General features: G+C 40.5%; 1 protein-coding gene across 1 annotated transcript in view; it reads left to right on the forward strand.

Moving 5' to 3' along the window:
- DLGAP2 (DLG associated protein 2) overlaps positions 1–26,971 on the forward strand; it is a 716,593-nt gene that overhangs the window by 361,576 nt on the left and 328,046 nt on the right. The window contains exon 3 of the mRNA XM_077811569.1: positions 8,187–8,219. Coding sequence (XP_077667695.1) covers positions 8,187–8,219 — 33 coding nt within the window. The remainder of the gene's footprint in view (positions 1–8,186; positions 8,220–26,971) is intronic.

A 26,971-nucleotide genomic window follows, 5' to 3' on the forward strand; every position in this document is an offset into this window, starting at 1 on the left:
TAAGAAATAACTTTTAAATGAGATTTCAAGTCCTTGGTTTTTATAGATACATATGTACACACAACCATAATGTGTATTTTTGTGTGGTCATTCGAAACTTAGTGGATCTAATTTTAGAACAGTACTATTGTGAATACCAAACAGAATATCGTTCATTCTCTCATAGGTAGCATACTAATACATTATGTCCTGCCATGCATACCAGCAAAGCCAGTGTGGCCTTCAAGGTTTTTCTCAAATGGATATATCCACAGAAACCTTACTATAGTTATGCTGGATCTTCAAACATACAATCACTACTGAGACCTCTTAGAATGAATTGTACTCTTATGAACAATAATCACGTGATACAGTGTCTCAAACATTTTCTTATTCACATGTCTAATAGAACAAGTATTGTTTTTATTTTTCTGATTGAGCCAAGCAGAACTTTAAGGAGACCTGGTGCTCCACAAGTAGCTGGTTGGAATAAAGGAAATTTGTAAGCATAAGATCACTTATGAATCATCAACATCCACTTAGTCTGCTTCCTCCCAATCCACACAGAGACATCAGTCAATTCAAGTGTTTTTCATTCTCAGCAGGGCAAGAATTGAGAATTTCAAAATGAAAATCCCCAGTCAGCCTTCTCTTAGTGTGCTGAGAGGTAAAGGAGGAAGCTTATGACTTGCTTATAGCAAGGACCTGAAACTAACAAATCGGGGAAGAAAGTGCCAGTGAAGTCTTGAGATGAAAGCTCCACTTGGCACTAGCCATGGTGATTGAGCCTTATTTTTCAATGTGTGCTATTAGAGTAGATACTCTGCTACAGATTTACAGCAATCCTGTAGCAATATTGGCCAAACAAACAAACTGGTACTATGATGCACTAGAAACAGGGGAGGAAGAAGATGGTGATGCCATCAGTGAATGGTGATTACATCAGTGAATGAGGACCTTTGGAAGACATTGCTGAGAATTCTTGAGAATAATGAGACCACCACACTGGTCATGCTGTGAAAGCCTACAAACCAGAATAGCAATCATTAATAGAACACACAGGGTCAGCAAATGAGCCAGAAGTTCTGAGTCTGGAGCCCATTCTTTCCCAGAGGTCAGTATAAGCAGCTATGAATGGCCATGCTGCCTCTCTCAATGAAACCTGAAGAAAGACTTAAAAAAAAAAAGGTTTCAGAGTAGCAGCCGTGTTAGTCTGTATTTGCAAAAAGAAAAGGAGTACTTGTGGCACCTTAGAGACTAACCAATTTATTTGAGCATAAGCTTTCGTGAGCTACAGCTCACTTCATCGGATGTAGCTCACGAAAGCTTATGCTCAAATAAATTGGTTAGTCTCTAAGGTGCCACAAGTACTCCTGTACTTTTTTTTTTAAAAAAGAGAAGGAGATCTTCTGAGCTGCCCCTTGCATCATTCACCCATCAGGGACCCAGAAACAAGCCTGTCTCACCTGATTTAAATTGGTTTTTAAGCTTTACTCTGGTACATGTTTTCTAACTTTCCACTGGTAGTGGCACTGAGCAGGGCCGCCTCTACAGTTTTTGCTGCCCCAAGCAGTGGAAAAAAAACTGCCACCGCGGATGGCAAAAGGGAGAAGCTGCCGCTGCAGAAACACTGCTGTCCCTTTCTAACTACTGCCCCAAGCACCTGCTGGGAACGCTGGTGCCTGGAGCCGGTCCTGGCACTGAGGCAGGCAGTATGTCCACCTCTGTGCTTTAGAGACCCTCAACATGTTTGTCAGCATCATTCCCTTACTAAACTGCACACAACATATGTCACTATCTTTTTGACATTGTTTTACCTTTTGTTTAGTCTTCTGGTCCATCCACCAACTGCACTGTTAATTACTTACACTGTTAACTTCCTTCTTTTTCTTCTCAAACATCTGTTTCCCATGTTACACCCAGCTGACAGTATTAAAATATAGGAAGGGCTTGCTGGTTTCCTGTTGTAAAATTCTGATTGCCTTGTCAGGCTTAGCTCTCTGTCTTGAGAGAGACTTCTATAAATTGGATAATATCATGGATTCACCGTAAATGTCAAGCTGGTAATCAATTCAGCCCCCATGCCCCTTTTCCTACACAGAGGTGGTTCTTCCTTAATGTCAAGACTAACAGCTTCTAGGGGATTTTAAATCCCGTCCACTATTTGCCATTCAGTAGAAATTGGGTTGGGCCCTTAAGTCAAAGAAGATGAGATAATTTAGTCAAGCTAATGTACTTTGGGCGCAGTGTCTCAATCAGTCATGTTGAAACTCTCTTGAGGTTCTTCCATTACTGCTTAAGGACGTGTATTTAAAAAAAAAAAATCAGTTTCAGAGTTTTCCAGAAGGAACTGCTTATCAGTGTATCTGACTTTGCCACCCATCAGACAGATTGTTCACATTACTATAACAAAAATAAGAAATATGAAATAAAATTAAATAAACTTGTTTTAACAAATCATTTTATTGTGTCTTGTTCTTAATTATTGAATTACACATGTGAGTAGTCTTTACATATTAGTCAACATGTGCTAATGCTTTAAAGTTAAATACTCGTTTAAGTGTTTGTGGTATCAGGGCCTAAAAGGACAAAATGCAATGGAAGAGTTAAGTCAATAAAAGGCAAGGGAATAAAAGGGATGAATTATGGAATAAGTTCTGAAGTTCCTTGTTACAGTACAAATACTGTTATGGGTTGATTTAAATGAATACTTTTTTATTGACATTTTAGAAGTTGTGCCTGCCAACTGAAAATTAAAATATGCATCACCAAAACCACTTACATGTGATTCTGATGGAAACAAACTTTTAAAAGGTGGAGGCAGAGGCCGAGGGGGAGAATGCTGCTGTTCATTTATGTAACATCTACCTAGATAAAGCATAGTCAAGGCTGTAACATATGCCACTGAGAGGATGAGTACATTAGTTGCTAAACTTTTAGTATTAAGACATTGGTTCACATTTATTTTTGTGCTTGGAGACTTGAAATCTCACTCATGTGGCTATGTCTATGCTGTACTTGTTGCCGATATGCAATTTATTCTTATTTATTTGCAGAGCATCTTAAAAATACTTACTTGGAGTGGCATTATTTTGGCAAGGAGAAGAGGGTGGTTGTTGGGTTTTCTTGTTCGTTTTTTTTTTTTAAAGGGACAAAATCTGAAAATGTAGATTTGCAGATTAAATCTTAACATATGCGGATAGTTTAAAAAAAATGTTTCTGGGATGGTGATTCAGTGTATGGCAGTGTTCTTTGTGAGTCAGTATTGAACTTCTGTCTAAGTATGGCTGTAGCAGTCTCTCTGCCACGTTTCATCTGGGAAATAAGCAGAGGCTCTGACTGTTCGTGGTCATTAAGTATATGGTGCTATATAGTTACGAGTAGAGATGTTAATGGGCTACTTCAATGTCATTATATTCCACTGATTTAATTACTCCCTGTGATTTCAACTGATGATGGTATTTTTCAGGTTTTGTCCTACATTATAGAGTTATCCCACAATTTGATACAGTCACCACACCAGAGGTAGTGGTATTTCAGGGGTTAGAGATTTTTTTGTGTTTGCTATACAAAACACATTGTAAGACAAACAGCCTAATCACAGGCAGCCCTTCATTGCCAAGTAAGGGTGAAAACTCAGCTGAAACACTGTGTGTGTGAGAGAGAGAGAGAGAGAGAGAGAGAGAGCACGCGCTGAGATATCAGGAAGAAGGAATCTTTTGCAAGAAGTCTCTGCATTCCCCTCCTTGCTGAGGAGCAGAACTCATTGGCATTTCCCCACAGAGAAATTCAGAGAGGAGGAAAGGAGCATGTTGTAGGTGTGACTAGGGGGGCTCGCATGCTTTGCCAAACACTGCATTGGGGATATGTACATGAGGGACAGAAGCATCAGGGGTCTTTATTCCTTAGTGTTATTGCTGAATATTTTAATGAGGGGCATAACTCATATTATTCACTAATTTGCAGGACTTGACCCAGAGAATTTAGAAACCTTCTGGAAGAAAAGAGTGTAAACTCTGCCCCCATTATTATTTATTATTCTTAGTAATAAAGTTAAGAGCGCATTATATATTCAGATGCCAATGACTACATGCAGTTTTCCCTATCCAAAATATTAAGGTACCAAATGTTTTTAGTTACACCCTTGCACTACACTAGAATCTGTGGGATTTCATGGCTGTAACTGAGAGTCAAATCTGTCATTGTTTAAACATTTGAGTAAAACCTATTTTTAAAAAATTCCTTGTACAGAACTTTATTTTCATTAAAAGTAATTTTTGCAATTTTGGTGTAATAAAAATGGAATGAGACTTTCAGGGACACAATAGAGCAATCCAACCCGCAGTCTGACAGCCTCTCTGCTGTTAAGGAGGATGAAAGTCTTGGGAAAGGAGAACATCAAACTGAAGAGGAGGGAAATGATCCCATAGTTGGAACTCACCTTCCAGATATCATGATATCCTCTGAGCAAGAGGATATCTCTCCACAGGAGGGAATCACAGTTACTAGGAAGTCAGGTAATAGTAATGGGGAATTTGATCATGAGACATACAGATAGCTGAGTTTATGTTGACCGGGAGACTCTCATGGCGACTTGCCTGTAGGGTGCGAAGGTCATGAATTTCTCAAGACATCGAGACAGACTTACGTGCAGTGCTAGGAAGTAGCCAGTGACCATGGTACATGTAGGTACCAGTGACATAGGGGAAAGGTAGGAGGGCCTGGAGGCCAAATTTAGGTAAGAGATTAAAGTCCAGGACCTCCATGTTGGTATTCACTGAAATGCTTCCAGTTCCATGCTCAGGGACAGTTAGGAAGAACTTTAGGGTCTCAGTGAGTGGATGAGATGATGATGTAGGCAGGAGGGTTTTAGGTTTATTAGGAACCTTTTGGGGAAGAAAGAGCCTGTACATGAAGGATAGGCTCCACCTAAACCAAAATGGAACAAGATTGCTGGCATGTAAAATGAAAAAGGTAGAAGAAATTTTAAACTGTCTGTCTGGGGGAATGCTGACTGGTGCAGAGGAGCATATGAGTCCGACAGACATTCCATTGGAGAAGATCTATTAACAGGGATTCTCTATATCCTGATAAAGAGGAGACAATAGAAATTGATTAAGTACAAGAGAAGAGAAACAATCAAACAAAGGAGTCACATTCAGTTATACCACATGGAGGCAGACAATTAAGTGAAAAATTTTATGAGTGCTTGTATACAAATGCTAGAAGTCTAAATACTAGGATGGGTGGGCTTGAATGCCTGGTATTAAATGAGGCTATTGATATAATAGGCATCACAGAAACTTAGGTGGAACAATGATAATCAATGGGACACAGTAATACCAGGGTACAAAATATATAGGAATTACAGAGTAGGTTGTGCTAGTAGGTGAGTGGCACTATATGTGAAAGAAAACATAGTCAAGATATTAAATGAATCAAATTGTACCGTAGAATCATACTATCAACCTCATGACTGGGATGGTGATGGTAATTGTGATTAGAGAGGCTATAAAAATAGCAAACTCAGTAATGGGGGATTTCAACAATCCCCATATTTGAGTGGATACAAGCCACCTCAAGATGGGATGCAGAGTTAAAATTTCTAGACACCATTAATGACTGCTTCTTGGAGCAGCTAATCCTGGAATCCACAAGGGGAGTTTAGGATTTAATCCTAAATGGAGTACAGGATGTGGTCCAAGAGGTGAATATAACTGAACTGCTCAGTAATAGTGACCAAAGTGTAATCAAATTTAATATCCTGGGGGGAGGGGAAGGGGAAATACCAGAAACTGACCACAGTAGCATTTCATTTCAGAAAGGGGAACTAGATAAAAATGAGGAAGCTAGTTAAACAGAAATTGAAATGAACAGTCATGCGAATGAAATGCCTGCAAACTGCATGGAAACTTTTTAACACTATAATAGAGGCTCAAATTAAATGTATACCCCAAATAAAAAAAAACAGTAAAAGGACCAAAAATGACACCATGGCTAAACAAAGTACAAGTGGCAGAGGCAAAAAGACATCCTTTAAAAACTGAAAGTCATACATACTGTACTGAGGAAAATAGAAAGGAGCATAAACTCTGGCAACTCAAGTGTAAAAGTGTATAATAAGTGTATAATAAGGTAAAAGTCTTTTGCTAGTTGCTCTTCAAATTCTAACAACAAAATAATTAAGTACATCAGAAGCAGAAAGCCTACCAAACAGTCAGTGGGGCTGCTGGATGATTGAGGTACTGTTGAAGGAAGACATGGATGATGCAGAGAAGCTAAATGAATTCTTTGCATCAGTCTTCACTGTAGATGATCTGAAGGAGATTCCCACACTTGAGCCATTCTTTTTAAGTGACAAATCTGAAGAATGGTCCCAGATTGAGGTGTCAATAGAGGATGTTTTGGAACAAATTAATCAAACTAAACAGTAGTAAATCACCAGGACCAGATGGTATTCACCCAAGAATTCTGAAGAAACTCAAATATGAAATTGAGGAAGTATGAACTGTGGTACTTCTTAAATTAGCTTCTTTATCAGATGACTGGAGGATAGCTAATGTGACCCCAATTTTTAAGAGAGGCTCCAGAGAAGATCCTGGCAATTACAGGCTGGTAAGCCTAACATCAGTCCCAGGCAAAGCGGTTGAATCTATTGTAAAGGAACAGAATTATCAGACAGATAGAGGAACACGATTTGATGGGGAAGAGTCAACATGACTTTATAAAGGAAATCATGCCTCACCAATCTAATAGAATTCTTTGAAGGGTTCAACAAGCTGGTGGACTAGGGTGATCCAGTGGCTATCGTGTACTTGAACTTCAGAAAGCCTTTGACAAGATCCCTCACCAAAGACTTAAGAAAGCAAGCAGTCATGGGATAAGAGGGAAAGTTCTCGTGAAGATCAATAACTGATTAAAAGACAGGAAATAAAGGGTAGGAATATGTGATCAGTTTTTCAGAATGAACCAAGATAAATAACAGTGTCCCACAGGTACTGCTGCTGTTCAGTATTTTCATAAATGATCTGGAAAAAGGGGTAAACAGTGAGGGGGCACAGCTTGCAGACAACACAAAGTTGCTCAAGATAGTTAACTCTTTGCCGTTCCCTTTGGATTTAACAAAGGGATCTCACAAAACTGGGTGACTAGACAACAAAATGTCAGATGAAATTCAATGATGATAAATGCAAAGTAATGCACATTGGAAAATACCACCCCAACTATACATACAAAATTATGAGGTTTCAATTTGCTATTACCACACAAGAAAAAAATCTTAGAGTCGTGGGTAGTTTTTGGAAAAATATCCACACAGTGTGCAGCATCGTTCAAAAAAGCTTAACTGAATGTTAGGAAGCATTAAGAAAGGGTTGGATACTAAGACAGTAAATATCATAATGTCATTATATAAATTCATGGTATGGCCACATCTTGAATACTGCATGCAGTTCTGGTTACCCCATATAAAAAAAGATATATTAAAAATTGAAAAGGTGCAGAGAAGAACAACAAAAATAATGAAGGGTACAGAACAGCTTTCATAGGAGGAGAGATTAAAAAACTAGGACTGGTCAGTTTGGAAAAGAGACAAGTAAAGGGAGATATGATAGAGATCTATGAAATCATGAGTGGTATGGAGAAAGTGAATAAAGAAGTGTTTGTTTACCCCTTCACATAATACAAGAATCAGGGGTCACCCAATGAAATTTATCGGCAGCAGATTTAAAACAAACTAAAGGAAGTACTTCTTCACACAATGCACAGTCAATCTGTGGAACTTGTGGTCAGTTGATGTTGTGAAGGCCAAAAGTATAATAGGGTTCAAAATAGAATTAGATAAGTTCATGGAGGATAGGTCCATCAATAGCTATTAGCCAAGATGGTCAGGGATGCAACCCCATACTCTGACTGCCAGATGCTGGGGCTGGATGAAAGAGGATGGATCACTTGATAATTTCCCTGTTCTGTTCATTCCCTCTGAAGCATGTGGCATTGGTCACTGTCGAAAAAGAAGATACTGAGCTAGATGGACCATTGGTCTGAGCTATCATTCTTGTGATACTTCTCATTCATGCACAGTTTGAGTACTGCCAGTTTGAGTTACATTTGTAAATGATTGTGATTTGGTATCTCTTGAGCAGAAGTAATGATCTCAAATATGAGCAGAAGAAATGACTTTTATCTCTCTTCTTTTTTCTTTTCAGAGTCACAGTGTACACTCTGTGGTGAGCCTGAGGGTGAGTGTGTTTCTATATTCTTAATCATTTTCAAAGCTGATAGTGCACAGGCTTGACTCAAGTGATCTGTTTAGTCTGTTAGTTCATTTGTACGGGTAACAGTAGATTGAACATGGTATTAGAAATGATGCTAACACAAGAAACACTCACACTTTGCTGTGCTAGATACCAAAATGAATCAAATTAAACTGAGTAAAGCACAGTACACGCTCCAGGCAGAAGGAAATTATCTTAAATGACAAATATTCCATTATAGTAAAAATGGAAATATTTGCTTTTTGTTCAGTTTTTGTGTTTGCCAGTGTAATATGGGATATGAAACACTGATGAGGCACTTGAAGATATTATTTGGAAAAAAAAGGACATTGGATAATGTAAATGAAAATGACTTAATCTGTAAAGGGTCACATTTTCATGTTTATTGTAACTCAGAGTACTAAGAGAGGCTCTTTTTTAACAGGTGAAGTGAATAAATACTACTTTTGAAACAAGGATAATTAGGCAATAACATTAATGCAAACATATGCACCAATGATATTTATTTTTCAGTGCCAGATTAACACTAAGATGAGATGTAGGATTTACCTAAATAAGCATTGATGTGAATCTGAGGGTTTTACTCTTCGAAGCAAAGAGTCCATTACTGGAGAAAAACCTCATATTCTATTACCCTTATTGCTATTAAACAATTTTCCTCTTACATTTTATCTTCTAACTCAGCTATCTGGAACCTCTCTGTCAAAAGTAATCCAAAATACTGGCCATGATGGATCCATGTCCATCCATTTTACAAAACTCAGAAGCATGATTATGCACTAGCAGCTTAATTTTTCAGCACTTTATCTGTTCAGAATAGTTTCTGAAAAGCAAAACAAAGCTTTCTATATTTTGAGGTGGGGAGGAGAAGCTAATAACTGTATTCAGGAGATTTAAAGATGGTGTCTGATGTCATAAGTCTTGGGGTGTTGCAATTAATGAAACAATCCAGTTCATAAGAACATTTTTCATCTGCTTGTATTGATTTGTTAGCCATCCTGAGAGGTTTGTTTCGACGTTTTTGTGTTCTTTTTACAAAAAGCTACCGTTCTAGTTGCAGTGCTTTTTCCATGCACTTTATAAAAAGTTAGACCAAATAAAGGAAAAGCATAAAACAGATGTTCAGTGGCCTTATGTGGCAAACTGAGGACTTCACTATCTCTCTGTGTACAATTGTGTGTTGGATTAATACTGTTGTTGTTGTGCATGACTAAACTGATTTTCCACAATCCTGCTCATTTTCCCCAGAAAACCAGAAGTACATACTCAGTTTTGCAAACTTGAATTCAAAAATTCATGTCCTTAAAAGTGAACAACAGGGTTGAGACTTTTTTTTAAAAACAGTTACTCAATAACAAGCCCTTTATTTTTATGTGTTTAAAAAAAATCTATCACATGGTCAGTGAGTGTGTTGTTGGTGGGACCTGTATTAACTTGATATTCAGTGTTTAGATGAGCAGAAACAAACTGTTATAGCTGAGAATTTCTTCTGGCGCACCAACTAACTCCTTGAGTGCAGTGCTGCTGGTATGCTAATTGTTAAATCTTAGCTACGGTTTTTAAAGCATACTCATTAAGTTCAGCAAAGATAAGTGAAAAGGATTTTTACAGTCTGTTTTTTCTTTCCTTCTGAGTGTACTTTCTGATCTCCACGTGCGGAGCAAACTCAGTGGTTTTAACCATAGTATTATGGAGCAGTGGTAGCTGCACCAGAGTTAAGGTTGCTTTACAGAGTTTCATTTTAACATGAGCTTTACACTTTTGTTTTGTAGCGGTCTCAATAAAATGGCAAAAAACTCCACACACACAATATAAATTTTGAGCACTATATGAATTTTTCATTGTGGTTTGATGAAAAATGAATTGATAGGGAGAGACTAATGAGAGTTCAAAAATCACCCATTTTGGCAATTATTTCATTGGATTGTCTCTTCCTCCCCACTCCAGAAATCTAAAACACTATAGGATCTGTCCATTGGCTACACTGTTGCTCAGCTAGATAGTATTTGTCTTTAGAGAATTTTCCAACTTTTTTTAGTCATGGAAAATACATTTATATTCATTTCCAAGGGAGGGAGGCAGAGACTGTTTCATCCTCTACCCCTGTACCTTAGGGGGCAGTTCCCTAATCTAGGAAAGAGGATGCCGCAAGGTTCTTACCTCTTCTAAGTGCTGTTTAAATTTCTGTCCAGTTGATTATGCTCACGATTGACTAAGGCTGGGAACCCTCCCTAGAAGACAGTTAGAAAAGTGCTTCTGAACACTCCTCCCCTCCTCCCCCATTTTAAAATAAATCAGCAGAATGTTTATTCAAGGTTGGGCAGGCCCGGACACCAGGTCTTTAACATGACAAACCCCCATCTGATCTACTATACCACATTGCTTTCCATACGGGTTTAGTCACACTGAGTTATCCTATTTCTAGCCACTATAAACCACATTGCTCTGCCAGAACCAGGAGGAATCCAGGATTTCTGATCACCAGTATTCTACTGTGGACTAGTAACTAGTTGTGAAACACACTGGGAAGAGCATGTGAAGTCCTTCTCCAGTGCCTCATCTAGACAGGAGTTTGTGCTTACTCCTGCAGCTCAAATAGTAAGAACTTAAGGTAGTGATCTGAAAGTTAAGAGATTCAAACCCTGCTGCTGATCTATTTGGAGACATGGTAAGGATTATGTGATTCCCATGACGAAAAGGCCACTTCAAAACAGGTTTTTTACTTAAAACCCTATGATCTGTAAATAGTCATGTGAATCAATAAAATACATTTTTCATATTTGTTATTTATCACTCATTTTGCTTGTGCGATCAACTGTTCAGTGTATGTGTAACATGGCCTTTTCTAAGCTCACAGAGGATGTGAGACTGTGACAACATTCAGCTTGAAAGCCTGGTTCTTTAGCACAAGCTGTAAAGATTCAAGTGTTTATATCCAGAGCTCATCAGTTCAGTCCCTTTTACTGTCTAAGATGGCGATTGTCACACTTGCAGCTGTACCACATTAGCATATTTAATTGTTGAGAGTTATTCCTCATATTAGTAGGGAAGGGGGAGTGCATTAGTCAGATCTGCTGGTACAATACAGACATTCTCACCTTATTGCTGTAGCTGCTGCTGGTGTCATCTAATTTCCAGGAGTCCATGAGAGGCTACAAGCTGTTTTGGGAAGTGAGGGATGGTGCAGATTCCTTCACCGAAGTTCCCTTGTGCTGAAAGGTTGTTGGTGCTAAACATGAAGGGTTGCTCTTGCTGTACTGACTTTGAGTAACTTTTTAAACAGAGAGAAAATGTTGTAGACAAAGAATTTACTGAGGCAGAACATAGCTTCTCATGTTCTTGAATAGTGTGGATGAAGTCAAGAGTAACTTCAGCAGCAGTTGCTCCCTGTGATCTCTAGGTATATGCAGCTCTTCTTTTTCCTGACTTTCATGGGCTGTCCTCTGAAATACACTATATTAAAAAAAATTGGGAAATTAGCAAACAAAAACTACATTTGGTAGCAGGGCACACTCCAGCTACTCAGAACCTTAAAAGTATGGAACTAAGTTATGGGGAGAGACTTATGCATTCTTTTCCATCTTCATATTGCTTACAATATTAACGCATGCCAGCACTCTCATAAAGCTTTCACTTCCATTTTTAGCTTGTAGCTTATGTATTCTATTGTTATGGTTTTCCTTGTGTTGACAAAGGTAACTGCATAAATGTAATATACTTTGACTTTTGTAGGGTGTTTGACTTAGTACTGCACTGCATTTTGATTAAAAAATTAGCACAATAAAATAAAGCACAAATTAAATGGACTAAGAACTGGCTAACTGACAAATCTCCAAGTAGTTGTCAAAGAGGAATCATCACTGAATTTGAGTGTTTCTAGCAGGATTCTACAGGGATTGGGACTAGCCCTGGGCTATTCCCTATTTTTACCAATGATCCAGAAGTAAATAGAAAATCACTGCAGATAAAAGTAGCAGGTGACACAAATATTGATGTAATGCTAAATAATGATGACAGAGAAGTCATACAGAGTGATCTGGGTTGCTTGAGAAGTTGGGTCTATTCAAACAAAATGTACTTTAATACAACCAGATGCAACGTTTTACAGATACAAACAATAGAGGCCTTACCTACAAAATGGGGGGGCTGATCCTGGAACACAGTGACTCTGAAAAGATTTAGGGGTCAGAGTGGATTAGCAACTGACCATGAGCTCTCAGTGCAATCTTGTGGCAAAGAGGGCTAATGCAATCCTTAAACGTGTAAACAAGGGAGTAATACATATGAGCAGGGAAGTGATTTTTACTTCTGTATAGGTTATAGGTGAGACTGATACTAGAATACTGTGTAAAATTTTGGTGTCCACATTTAAAGGATGGTAAAGAGTAAGAGGTGACTTGTTTGAAAAGTATAAGAACTTTCATGGAGTGAAAATGCCAGGTAGTCAAGGAGTCTTTAATCTAGCAGAGAACAACATAAGAACCACCAATGGCAGGAAGCTGAAGACTTAATTCAAAGTATCCAGTGATTTTTTTTTCTGGATGTCTAGTGTGAAATGCCTACAACCTGATCTTTCACAATATTGAACCTATATGGTGCTCTTTAGTGTTCAAAGCACAGCTCCCTTGACACACTGACTTACAGTGGCAGCTATGAGTGCTCAGCACTTCTACAAATCAGATCTCAGGGTCCTAAATCAGGCACTAGAAAAGGAGGAACATACAATTAGTGACCACCTGTCACAAGTTTGATTTAAGTTACTTGACTAACATGATACAGGAACTCTGTGGCTAAGGCAGGGATAGAATCCAGTTCTCAAGGGCAGCATTCAACTACTTGAAACCTGAGACCATCCTTTTCTCTTTCTGCAATCCCTTACCTCATTCACTGCACACCTGTGCTTTTCTTTCTTTCAGAAGGGTATGGTCAGTGTATTGTCTGCAGTTATGTTACCACAAAACTCATCCTAAGCAAGCACATTTATTCTTATGGGGAAAGCATTACAAAAAAAACACATTAAAACAGTAGAAGAACCTACACATCTGCTAAGAACTTACTAAAGGTCATCTATTAGCCTTATGTGGCCCTTAGTAGGTCAAGTCTTTCCATCCTTTCCACAAGGATTGGAGCCCAGCCTTGGACAGAAGGTTCTGTCTGTTTTTTGCATTAGAAAGAACCCCAAGAGTTGGTTTAAACTCAAGCTGTTTATCCAAGAAACCCTTTCTTTGTCTAGTCTCTGAAAGATCCAGTTTCAGCTATCTTATATGAGCTTTCCCAGAAGGTGGTACCTCTCTGGCAGGGTTTCAGCCTGGCTGACTTGCATTAATCATCACTTTTGTTGTTGTTGAGGAGGAGTTGTGGTAGCCCTCCCCCAGGAAGTAGAATACAATCACACACAAACCATTCATTTAAAACAATGGACCCCCAAAGATATTGCAAGAAGTTTCCCTATCTGTCATAGGCTCTTCCTTTATTACACAGTCCTGATTCATCCCCAAAGCAGGTCCATCCTGTGTCTTGTGGGGGGAAAAAAAGTATGTGATCATATAATTAAAGACTGCCTCATAAGACATATACAAAAGATAGGTCAATTAAGTTAACTTTCATTCTAACATATCCTAATTTTTAAATGCTTGACTTAGCAACTTAATATTTAATATATTTTTGTATGTATTCAATATAATCATATCTTAAATGTATGTTATGAAGGGGTTAGACTTTACAATTGGGATCTTAGGGCCAAGTATTCCATAGTAATTGCAACCACTCTTGAATTATTGGTGCAGTTTGCATATACAATTCATATGTGGGCACAACCTGAGCATGTACCCACAAACCTACTACCTGCATTTGGATGCCAGTCAGGCACTTCAGAGGGACAAGTATTCAGATTCTCTCCACCCCTGAGTTGTTGATTTCTTGAAGGTGCAAAATGCCTGCACAAATTTGGCCTACAAGAAGGAGACTGGCTTCAACCCTGTGTAAAACTATCCCTTAGTGTGTAGCAACTTGGATTGAATTTTCCAAAATCCAGATGTATTCATATGAGAGCTTCATATTGTTGTAGAATGTGGAGAGCTCCCTGTGCTGTCTGGTCTTAAATGAATGGAGTATCAGAACAGTACCCATGTTCAATTATGTGACTATTTGGAGATCATCACTTTTCATTTCTTTTCACTCAGAATTTGATACAAGTGTCGCTTTGAACAGATCAATACCTTTTTTTCTTTAAAACCTTCCCTTTGGAAGTTTATCAGGACTACTTCCAAACATACACTCAGACTATGCTCTCAGACAGATCTAAAAAGAAGGATCTTGGCGGACCTTATAGCATTGCAGGATCTGTCGTGATTTTGTATTTATGCACATATACACAAAAAAGGTTGAATGAAGCCCTTAATTTGCATATGGAATTTAAAGGTAGTTGTTTTTACATGTTGTTTTTAGATATGTACTCACTGGAGTGCCACTGACACTCTTTTGCTTCAGTGAGTTTAAGGAATACACATATTTACATATTCACAAGGTAATTTACATATCAGATCATATTTTGATGAGATTTTTTTTACTCTGAACATCCCATATGCAAGGAGAGGGAGTGAGTGTTCATTCATCAAGCTATGCACAATTGGCTTCAGAACTAGGGGCAGAAAAAGTGGAAGATAATATACCATACTAAGCTGCTGTCAACTCTGCCAGAAAAACAGAAGGATGAAGACCTTGATTAAAGCAAATACAAACTACTGTTAGTGCTTCATGTTACAGAACAAACATCAGGGAGATGATGTTCATTTAAGGGCTTACCTTTAAATCACACTAAAAGTGAACAATGAAATTTGTTTGATACCTTTTCTCCATCTGATGCATATGGAAAAGATTAGGATGTGAAGAGGGAGTGGGGAACAAGAAATACTATGCCATATATTTGAGAGTAATGTCAGAGGCTATGGTATGATTCTGGCCCCACTGATAGGATTCATCTGGATATATCTCTCCAAATTGGTTCCCATTACAAGGGCGTTAGGAATTGATGCCCCTCCTTCCCTCTTGGTCTCTGCTTGTGGCACATAATAGTGCACCTTGGTATCTCCTATTCTTAGCCTGTGGCACACACTAGCTAGGTCTCCAAAGGGCTGTAATACTTTAGACTGATTGAGGTCATTGGACTCAATACAGGAATAACTGGGTGTGGTTTAGTGGCCTGTGATGTGCAGAATGTCAGGTTGGATGATCTGGCAGTCACTCCATCTCAAATAGGATTTATTAGAAATAGCAGAGATGTAGAAACAGATGACAAATACAATTCAGATGCATTGAGGAAAAAATTGCATCAATAGAAATTGAAAAGATTGGGATCCTTTATTCTAAAGAGGATGCAAATGAGGGAACGTAACAAGTACAAAACAACAAATTCTATTAAAAATGGGCCCTTTCAATTATTCATACTTAAACCAAAGCAAGAGGACAGTGAGTGAATTACAAAGCCTGAAAATTCAAAACTAATCAAAGGAAATACTATTTTACACAATGCTCAATTCACCTGTGGAACTCATTGCCACAACATACCTTTGAGGAGGAGGAGAAGAGTTACAGAGGGTTTTAAAAGCACTAGATGCTTCCATGAATAATGAGAATGTCCACAGCTATATTAGAAAAAAATTAAAGAAAAACAAATTTTAGGTACATAAATTCTTAGGCATTAGTGCAGAGACCAAGCTCTAATTGAAGGGATTAGGAAGAAACTTTGACTGTACAAGCAGGTTATCCCATAATTACCCATTTTCTTGCCTATTCCTCTGAAGCATCTGGTATTGGCTGTAGTCAGGTAGGATACTGGATGTAGTCCTAATTAGTCTGATCTGGTATGACAATTCTTATGGTTCTGTGAACCTTGATTTTAATTGGATCATGTGGGTCCCTGAGAGTCAAACCTCTGAGTGAGTGGGAAGGGAAGAATTTAGGTACCTAAATACTGTTTGAGGATCTGGGCCAATTCACTGAAATCAATGGGAGTTAGGCCCAGATTCTCAGGTGCCTTTCTCCCTCTCCACACTGTGTGAGCTCGGACAAGACAGCTGAGCCTCACTGGTGACTCAGCAAATCGGGGCTGGTCATCTTGTCATCGTAATTGTACCATTAAAGAACTTCAGAAAATATTCTGGGGTTGCATGTGCAAAGTTATATCAGCATACAGAATATTATATGTGATAATATTATGTCCTGCAAAGTTGGAGGAAGGGCTGCAAGATGTGGAATACATGTTTTTGTTTTAATTTCAAGTGCCTGTAAATTAAGATGGGTTTATTCTCGTTGCCTTTACAGCTCGTGAAGATGTCTTGTTCAGTTGTTCTGACCCCGGACATTTCGAAGTAACAAATTGGATACATATTAATAATGAAAAGATGAGTTATTTGTATTGCTGCAGATTTACATTTTCAAATGAAGAACATATCTAGATTGTTGTATTTTTGTCTAAGGAGAAACCAACTTGTGTTAAGTACTACATTTTGGCAAAAAACTCAAGTTTCAAGATTGCTAGACTCTAAATACCTTCCCATTGCTGACACTAGCAAGTGGTTGATCTGATCAGAATTTATGTGATTTTCGTTTTTTAAATCATTTCTTTCCTGGACAGATAAATATGCTAATTTCCACATATTAATATCTTTCTACCAGCCCATCTGGGGAAAAAACAACTAGAAATACTGATTTTGTTAGGGTTTTATCCAAATAAAAGAAAACAAATCATGAATATTTTGTAATCAAAACCAACAATATTGTTGAGTTTTGGACAACTAGCCAAATGTGTAAAATATCTAGAACTGTCAGAACTATCCAGAATGAGTGAGATCTTTTTCTCAAGTGGCAACAGCTAATTTAGACCCCATCATTTTGTATGGAGATTACATTTTGTAATGTGCATTTCTTTGCATTTATCAACACTGAATTTCATCTGACATTTTGTTGCCCAGTCACCCAGTTTTGTAAGATCCCTTCGTTAACTCTTCACAGTCTGCTTTGGACTTAACTATCTGGAGTAATTTTGCATTTTCTGCAAATATTGTCAACTCACTGTTTTCCACCTTTTCTCCAAATTCTTTATGGATATGTTGAACAGCACTGGTCCTAGTACAGACTCCTGGGGGACACCACTATTTACCTCTCTCCAGTCTGAAAACTGACCCTTTTATTCCTATCCTTTGTTTCCTAACTTTTCACCAGTGACTAATTCATGAGAGGACCTTCCCTCTTACCCCATGACTGTTGACTTTGCTTAAGAGCCTTTGGTGAGGGACCTTGTCAGAAGCTTTCTGAAAATCTAAGTACACAGTATTCACTGGATCACCCTTGTCCGCATGTTTGTTGACTCCTTCCAAAGAATTCTAATATATTGGTGAGGCATGATTTCTCTTTACAAAAGCCATGTTGTCTCGTCCCCATCAAATCATGTCCATCTATGTGTCTGATAATTCTACTCTTTACTATAGTTTCAACCAATTTGTTGGTACTGAAGTTAGGCTTACTGGCCTGTAATTGAGCCTCCAGTCATCTGGTACTGAAGCTGATTTCAATGATAGGTTACATACTACAGTTAGTAGTTCCGCAATTTCATATCTGAGTTCTTTCGGAACTCTTGGGTGAATACCATCTGGTCCTGGCAACTTATTACTGTTTAATTTATCATGTTGTTCCAATACCTCCTCTGTTGACACCTCAGTCTGGGACAGTTCCTCAGATTTGTCACCTAAAAAGAATGGCTGAGGTGTGGGAATCTCCCTCACACATCTGCAGTGAAGACTGATGCAAATAATTCATTTAGTTTCTCCTCAAGGACCTTATCTTCCTTGAGTGCTCCTTTAGCACTTCTGTTATCCAGTAGCCCCACTGATTCTGATGTGCTCAAACATTTTTTTGCTATTAGTTTTTGAGCCTTTGGCTAGTTGCTCTTCAAATTCTTTTTTGGCTGCCTAATTCTACTTATGCTTAATTATCTGGTAATATTTTGAAAAATTTAAAAACTAAACTGAAGAATAACTTTTAGTTGCAAAAAACCCTGCTCTATGTAAAAAGTTCCTTTTTTAAATTAATATCCATCATTTTAAAGGTCATTATTAAAGTACTGGAACTATACTATTTCAGATACTGCCAGCTTTCATGCCAGCTGTGTTTCTGGTTAAGATGAGTGTTTCTGGAGAAATTCTCATTGTTTTCCTTATTAAAATAAGGAATCTGGGCAATATTTAGTTCCAAAAGAATTTCTTAATATTGCTATATACTGTTCCATCTGTATGGCTATATGATGGCTCCATAGTATTTATATTTCACCTAGCTTAAATAAGACTAATGGTCATAGGAAATCAAAAGGATGTGTTAGAGATTTTTGAAATGAGATTAATAAAATATTAAAATAAAAATGCTGACAATTTGGATTAACCAACTCAACTGCATTTTCATCAGTTGTATGCATTGCTCCTAATGGTGTTCAGGCATCAGTGAAATATAATGGAGATCAAGTAGTCCTGTATGTCTTTCAATACCTCTAATGTTGATGCATCTTGACATGGTTCTTTAATATCTTTTGAAAGCAACAAATTAGCATGTTTTCTACATTATTCATTGAGCCTTGTTTTGTGTGTGTGCGCTTTTGTTTTGTTTTTTGACATGATGTGAGGAGATGAAATGTACTGCTTCCTGTCATTTTCTTCTGTAATATATGTATCTTATGACAGTTCATGGAGTCTGCTATGGTTTTTAAGCAATGCTGTCTAATAAATTACAATAATTTTAATATTTTAAAACAGCGTTGAGCAGCATGTTGCTATTGTATTGACATGATAGTCTTCAAAACTGCATTTGGGCACATAGAAGTGATTTATTCAGGTAGTCTGTCAGCTAATGGACTAGTTTATGAAAAGAAACTCTCCGCAGCTGATTACACTTAGTGCAGTCTAGAGCATTTCTCAAACTGCTGAAGCAACAGTGAAATCTTCCAATATTGGTATTTTATGCATGTGTTGTTCTAACACTTGATAAAAGTTTTCTCTACAGTGGATCCTTTGGTAATTTAAACCAAGGATCTCAACATGCTGCAATGCTGAAAATGCTGCAATATCATGTTATCTGGTTATGTTGCAAGACATTGGATGTGGTTTAATTAGGCAGCAACTTTATTCTTAAATGTCTGGGAGTACTCAGCAGATAAAAGTGCACAGTGCAAGTAATCCCATAATCATTTAAATATATACCCAGGGGGCTTCAGCCAGCCCTCCCCATTACCCATCCTGATCCCCAGCCAACCCCCTGCTGGGACCTCACCATTCCCCAGCCCTCTCAATTGAGGGTTAAGGGGGCGGGCCTATAAAGGAGGGGAGAGTTGGCCCTCTGCTGCTCTGGACAAGCACCCTGTTTATATAATGAGTTGCAACATTATAGCCTAACTGCCATTCCATGTTTTACCCCAGATAAGTTCCCTCTCCTCCAAACTCATTGTGGGGAAGGGGACTCCCCCTCACCTTGGCCAATCAGATGATCAGGTGGAAATTCTTTCCCAGCCCCCCAAGAAATGAATGACTAGCACAATGCCCACAGTGAATCCAAAAAACCCCAGTATTTCACCACTCACATGGTTAGGAGGGTGGGTGTTGCCCCACCTGGTCCAAGTAAGAGGGCTTTTGGGGACCAGTGGGGACGTATATAGTCCCCCTTCCCTTCCAGTCCCCTGGGGGGTGGGGAAATGGGTCAGAATCCCCATGCTGATCTTGTCTGCCGCTGCAACAGGAAGTCTTTCCAAAAAGCCAGACAATGGCCCCCACTGATTTAATTTGTGGTGAGATTAATTTAAGGGCACAAATCCTTTTTCACAAAGGGTATGTCTACACTACGAAATTAGATAGAATTTATAGAAGTCGTTTTTTTAGAAATCAGTTTTATATATTCGAGTGTGTGTGTCCCCACAGAAAATGCTCTAAGTGCATTAACTCGGCAGAGAGCTTCCACAGTACCGAGGCTAGAGTCGACTTCCGGAGTGTTGCACTGTGGGTAGCTATCCCACAGTTCCTGCAGTCTCCGCTGCCCATTGGAATTCTGGGTTGAGATCCCAATGCCTGATGGGGCTAAAACATTGTCGTGGGTGGTTCTGGATACATATTGTCAGGCTCCCATTCCCTCCCTCCCTCCGTGAAAGCAAGGGCAGACAATCGTTTTGCGCCTTTTTTCCTGAGTTACCTGTGCAGACCCCATACCACGGCAAGCATGGAGCCCGCTCAGCTCAGTGTCACCGTATGTCTCCTGGGTGCTGGCAAACACGGTACTGCATTGCTACACAGTAGCAGCAACCCATTGCCTTGTGGCAGCAGACGGTACAATAGGACTGGTAGCCGTCATCGTCATGTCCGAGGTGCTCCTGGCCACATCAGCCAGGAGCGCCTGGGCAGACATGGGCGCAGGGACTAAATGTGGAGTGACTTGACCAGGTCATTCTCATTAGTCCTGCAGTCAGTCCTATTGAACCATCTTATAATTGCTAGCAATCCTACTGTACCATCTTCTGCCAGGCAGGCAAGAGATGAGGATGGCTAGCAGTCCTACTGCACTGTCTTCTGCCGAGCAGCCATGAGATGTGGATGACTTGCAGCCCTTCTGCACCGTCTGCTGCCAGCCAAAGATGTAAACGATAGATGGAGTGGATCAAAACAAGAAATAGACCAGATTTGTTTTGTACTCATTTGCTTCCACCCCCGCCCCCGTCTAGGGGACTCATTCGTCTAGGTCACACTGCAGTCACTCACAGAGAAGGTGCAGCGAGGTAAATCTAGCCATGTATCAGTCAGAGGCCAGACTAACCTCCTTGTTCCAATAAGAACAATAACTTAGGTGCACCATTTCTTATTGGAACCCTCCGTGAAGTCCTGCCTGAAATACTCCTTGCTGTAAAGCCACCCCCTTTGTTGATTTTAGCTCCCTGAAGCCAACCCTGTAAGCCGTGTCGTCAGTCGCCCCTCCCTCCGTCAGAGCAACGGCAGACAATCGTTCCGCGCCTTTTTTCTGTGCGGACGCCATACCAAGGCAAGCATGGAGGCCGCTCAGCTCACTTTGGCAATTAGGAGCACATTTAAACACCACACGCATTATCCAGCAGTATATGCAGCACCAGAACCTGGCAGAGCGATTCCGGGTGAGGAGGCGACATCAGCGCGGTCACGTGAGTGATCAGGACATGGACACAGATTTCTCTCAAAGCATGGGCCCTGCCAATGCATGCATCATGGTGCTAATGGGGCAGGTTCATGCTGTGGAATGCCGATTCTGGGCCCGGGAAACAAGCACAGACTGGTGGGACCGCGTAGTGTTGCAGGTCTGGGACGATTCCCAGTGGCTGCGAAACTTTCACATGAGTAAGGGCACTTTCATGGAACTTTGTGACTTGCTTGCCCCTGCCCTGAAGCGCATGAATACCAAGATGAGAGCAGCCCTCACAGTTGAGAAGCAAGTGGCGATAACCCTGTGGAAGCTTGCAACGCCAGACAGCTACCGGTCAGTTGGGAATCAATTTGGAGTGGGCAAATCTACTGTGGGGGCTGCTGTGATGCAAGTAGCCCACGCAATCAAAGATCTGCAGATATCAAGGGTAGTGACCCTGGGAAATGTGCAGGTCATAGTGGATGGCTTTGCTGCAATGGGATTCCCTAACTGTTGTGGGGCCATAGACGGAACCCATATCCCTATCTTGGCACTGGAGCACCAAGCCGGCGAGTACATAAACCGCAAGGGGTACTTTTCAATAGTGCTGCAAGCTCTGGTGGATCACAAGGGACATTTCACCAACATCAGCGTGGGATGGCCGGGAATGGTACATGACGCTCGCATCTTCAGGAACTCTGGTCTGTTTCAAAAGCTGCAGGAAGGGACTTTATTCCCAGACCAGAAAATAACTGTTGGGGATGTTGAAATGCCTATAGTTATCCTTGGGGACCCAGCCTACCCCTTAATGCCATGGCTCATGAAGCCGTACGCGCTCAGCCTGCAGTTGAACAGCTCCCGACTACTGTCCAGGCTGCCTAAGTGCAGAATGGTGGTAGAATGTGCATTTGGACGTTTAAAGGTGCGCTGGCACAGTTTACTGACTTGCTTAGACCTCAGTGAAACCAATATTCCCTCTGTTATTACTGCTTGTTGTGCACTCCACAATATCTGTGACAGTAAGGGGGAGACATTTATGGCGGGGTGGGAGGTTGAGGCAAATCGCCTGGCTGCTGGTTACGCGCAGCCAGACACCAGGGCGGTTAGAAGAGCACAGGAGGGCATGGTACGCATCAGAGAAGCTTTGAAAACCAGTTTCATGACTAGCCAGGCTACAGTGTGAAAGTTCTGTTTGTGTCTCATTGATGAAACCCACCGCCCCTTGCTTCACTCTACTTCCCTGTAAGCTAAGCACCCTCCCCTCCTCCCTTCGATCACCGCTTGCAGAGGCAATAAAGTCAGTGTTGCTTCACATTCATGCATTCTTTATTCATTCATCACACAAATAGGGGGATGACTATCAAGGTAGCCCAGGAGGGGTGGTGGAGGAGGGAAGGAAAATGCCACACAGCACTTTAAAAGTTTACAACTTTAAAATTTATTGAATGCCAGCCTTCTGTTTTTTGGGGCACTCCTCTGTGGCGGAGTGGCTGGTTGGCCAGAGGCCCCCCCACCGCGTTCTTGGGCGTCTGGGTGTGGAGGCTATGGAACTTGGGGCTGTAGTGGCAGTGCTCCAGCTGCCTTTGCTCCAGCTCAACCATACACTGGAGCATACTGTTTTGATCCTCCAGCAGCCTCAGCATTGAATCCTGCCTCCTCTCATCATGTTACCGCCACATTTGAGCTTCAGCCCTGTCTTCAGCCCGCCACCTCTCCTCCCGGTCATTTTGTGCTTTCCTGCACTCTGACATTATTTGCCTCCACGCATTCGTCTGTGCTCTGTCAGTGTGGGAGGACAGCATGAGCTCAGAGAACATTTCATCGCGAGTGCGTTTTTTTTCTTTCTAATCTTCACTAGCCTCTGGGAAGGAGAAGATCCTGTGATCATTGAAACACATGCAGCTGGTGGAGGAAAAAAAAAGGGACAGCGGTATTTAAAAAGACACATTTTATAAAACAGTGGCTACACTCTTTCAGGGTAAACCTTGCTGTTAACATTACATACATAGCACATGTGCTTTCGTTACAAGGTCGCATTTCGCCTCCCCCCACTGTGTGGCTACCCCCTCAACCCTCCCCCCTCCCCGTGGCTAACAGCGGGGAACATTTCTGTTCAGCCGCAGGCAAACAGCCCAGCAGGAACGGGCACCTCTGAGTGTCCCCTGAAGAAAAGCACCCTATTTCAACCAGGTGACCATGAATGATATCTCACTCTCCTGAGGATAACACAGAGAGATAAAGAACGGATGTTGTTTGAACGCCAGCAAACATACACTGCAATGCTTTGTTGTACAATGATTCCCGAGTATGTGTTACTGGCCTGGAGTGGTAAAGTGTCCTACCATGGAGGACACAATAAGGCTGCCCTCCCCAGAAACCTTTTGCAAAGGCTTTGGGAGTACATCCAGGAGAGCCGCGAATGCCAGGGCAAATTAATCCTTTCACATGCTTGCTTTTAAACCATGTATAGTATTTTAAAAGGTACACTCACCGGAGGTCCCTTCTCCCCCTGCCGGGTCCAGGAGGCAGCCTTGGGTGGGTTTGGGGGGTACTGGCTCCAGGTCTAGGGTGAGAAACAGTTCCTGGCTGTCGGGAAAACCAGTTTCTCCACTTGCTTGCTGTGAGCTATCTACAACCTCATCATCATCATCTTCTTCGTCCCCAAAACCTGCTTCTGTGTTGCCTCCATCTCCATTGAAGGAGTCAAACAACACGGCTGGGGTAGTGGTGGCTGAACCCCCTAAAATGGCATGCAGCTCATCATAGAAGCGGAATGTTTGGGGCTCTGACCCGGAGCGGCCGTTCGCCTCTCTGGTTTTCTGGTAGGCTTGCCTCAGCTCCTTAAGTTTCATGCGGCACTGCTTCAGGTCCCTGTTATGGCCTCTGTCCTTCATGCCCTGGGAGATTTTGACAAAGGTTTTGGCATTTCAAAAACTGGAACAGAGTTCTGATAGCATGGATTCCTCTCCCCATACAGCGATCAGATCCCGTACCTCCCGTTCGGTCCATGCTGGAGCTCTTTTGCGATTCTGGGACTCCATCATGGTCACCTCTGCTGATGAGCTCTGCATGGTCACCTGCAGCTTGCCACGCTGGCCAAACAGGAAATAAGATTCAAAAGTTCACAGTTCTTTTCCTATCTACCTGGCCAGTGCGTCTGAGTTGAGAGTGCTGTCCAGAGCAGTCACAATGGAGCACTCTGGGATAGCTCCCGGTGGCCAATACCATCGAATTGTGTCCACAGTACCCCAAATTCGACCCGGCAAGGCCGATTTAAGTGCTAATCCACTTGTCAGGGGTGGAGTAAGGAAATCGATTTTAAGAGCCCTTTTAGTCGAAATAAAGGGCTTCATCGTGTGGACGGGTGCAGGTTTACATTGATTTAACGCTGCTAAATTCAACCTAAAGTCCTAGTGTAGACCAGGGCAAAGTCTCTCTTTATCTTTATATGTCACTTGTGTTGAAGAGAAATTCAGCACATTATTGTTCACATACCCCTGTTTTTCAAATGTATGAAATCCTACACCACTGGGCTTCATTTTCTGAACTCCTCATTCACTTTACTGGGGATGTGCAGATAAAGACAAACCAAATTAATCTGTTCAAATGAAATGTAATCCCAGCCACAGAAAGCGAGGTCTGTCCATTCATTTTACATGCCACTGGTTAAAATAAATGTGCATCTAACCTGCTCTCATTTGAAGTCAATGGCAAAACCCTGTTTCATTTCAATAATTGGAGAGTCAGTCTCAAGGGCCCACATTCTGCAAACACTTATGGATGTGTGTAACGTTTATAAGGTGACTATTCCTAGGGATAATAATGGGTCTGTTCATATGAGTAAAGTTACACACATTCTTTAGTTCTATTTATGTCAATTGGACTATCCACATGAATAAAGTTACATTCATATTTAAGCATTTGCAGGCTCAGAACCATTATAAACAAGGTCAATACCACCTCCAAGATGTGGGTATCTTTGGTTTAGGAATAAATTCTTTGGCTGGTTGGTTACTGCTATTCTACTATTTGTTATACTGCATTTTTTAAAAATAAAAGCGGACATAAGTACTGCACTACCTGAGGGCTGTTGGAGGATTTCAAGTCTCCTTTTTATATGCCGACTTCTACTTCAGCATTTTGTTGAAACTTCTTTGCAGGGTTAAGGTTGTTCTTTGAATATGCAGTGCAGTATCTTACCCATTATTTATTTAAGACTGTATGAATAGTCTGAGTGTTTGAAGATTATCTGCTTTCCCTTAACTGCTCATTTCAATAGATTGTAATGCTCAGGTTTATCTTTTTTTAAAAAAACTGTATTCCTTGGAATATGTAAAGCAGCAACTTGTAAGCCTTTAAGTTACACAGTAACATCTCCCAAATTTTTCCTCAATCTTGTTACTTTGTATATCTTCACTATCCCTGTTCAACCTTTGATTGATGAGAAACAGTGTAGAATTCTACTGAATACACAACCTTTGTGTAGGCAGAGGTTCTCAACTCTTGGCCCAATCAGCACACATTTGCAGCCCATGTGACATCCTCAGGACTACACAGGTAATATATATATTGTGTAGATGCTGCCCACTCCAAATAACACCTAGAGAGTCACATATGCGGCCCCCAGTGGTGAATAGGTTGAGAACCCCTTAGTAGGAGCTTCTGTGCTACTAGAGAATACCCTTCCCCCTTGCGCTAACCAGTAAAGCCAGCTTTACAGGCAGAATTCCTCACCAGCAAGGTGCAAAGATGCTGTCTGTCCCTTGGTATTCCAAAAAGTATCAGATGAAGTGTTACTGAATCAGTGAATCACACATTTTAGATAATTTAGGGCACCATTCACTTCCATGATCCATGAAAATTCTGCACTTTTACCATGTGCCGAACTATTGTTGATATTAATCAAAGTATTCTGTGGAGATGGAGTGCAGACCATGCAATAAAATTTTAAAGCGTGTACCTTCAAGCAGAATGCTTTTTGGCTTATGGACTTTCTGATCCTTTTCCATCAGCTCTCCCATCCTCTTTAGACCTGAGACTAGCTCAGACATCTAATAAAATGTTAGAAACAAAATTTGTCTGTGATAAATATATAGCACTGAATATGTGGCTGGAACCTTATTGTATTTTGTAACTGACTGCCTATTATTATAAGTTATATGATACAAATGACTGTTAATTGCAATGGCATTGCACAGGTTTGTGATATGCATACTCTTTGGTGCTCCATTCATAGTATTTAGAACATTTTTGCTTGACTCTGAAATAAATCATAATCCTAGAATATCAGAGTTGGAAGGGACCTCAGGAGGTCATCTAGTCCAACCTTCTGCTCAAAGCAGGACCAATCCCCAATTTTTGCCCCAGATCCCTAAGTGGCCCCCTCAAGAATTGAACTCACAACCCTGGGTTTAGCAGGCCAGTGCTCAAATCACTGAGCTACCCCTCCCCACCATAAGTTATTGTGTAGTTCAATTTTTAATTTGACTTCCAGATCTAATATGCTCATTTTACAAATAAAAAGATAATTTTCTAAC

This window comes from Eretmochelys imbricata, chromosome 3, assembly GCF_965152235.1.
Source record: "Eretmochelys imbricata isolate rEreImb1 chromosome 3, rEreImb1.hap1, whole genome shotgun sequence".
Classification (NCBI taxonomy): domain Eukaryota; kingdom Metazoa; phylum Chordata; order Testudines; family Cheloniidae; genus Eretmochelys; species Eretmochelys imbricata.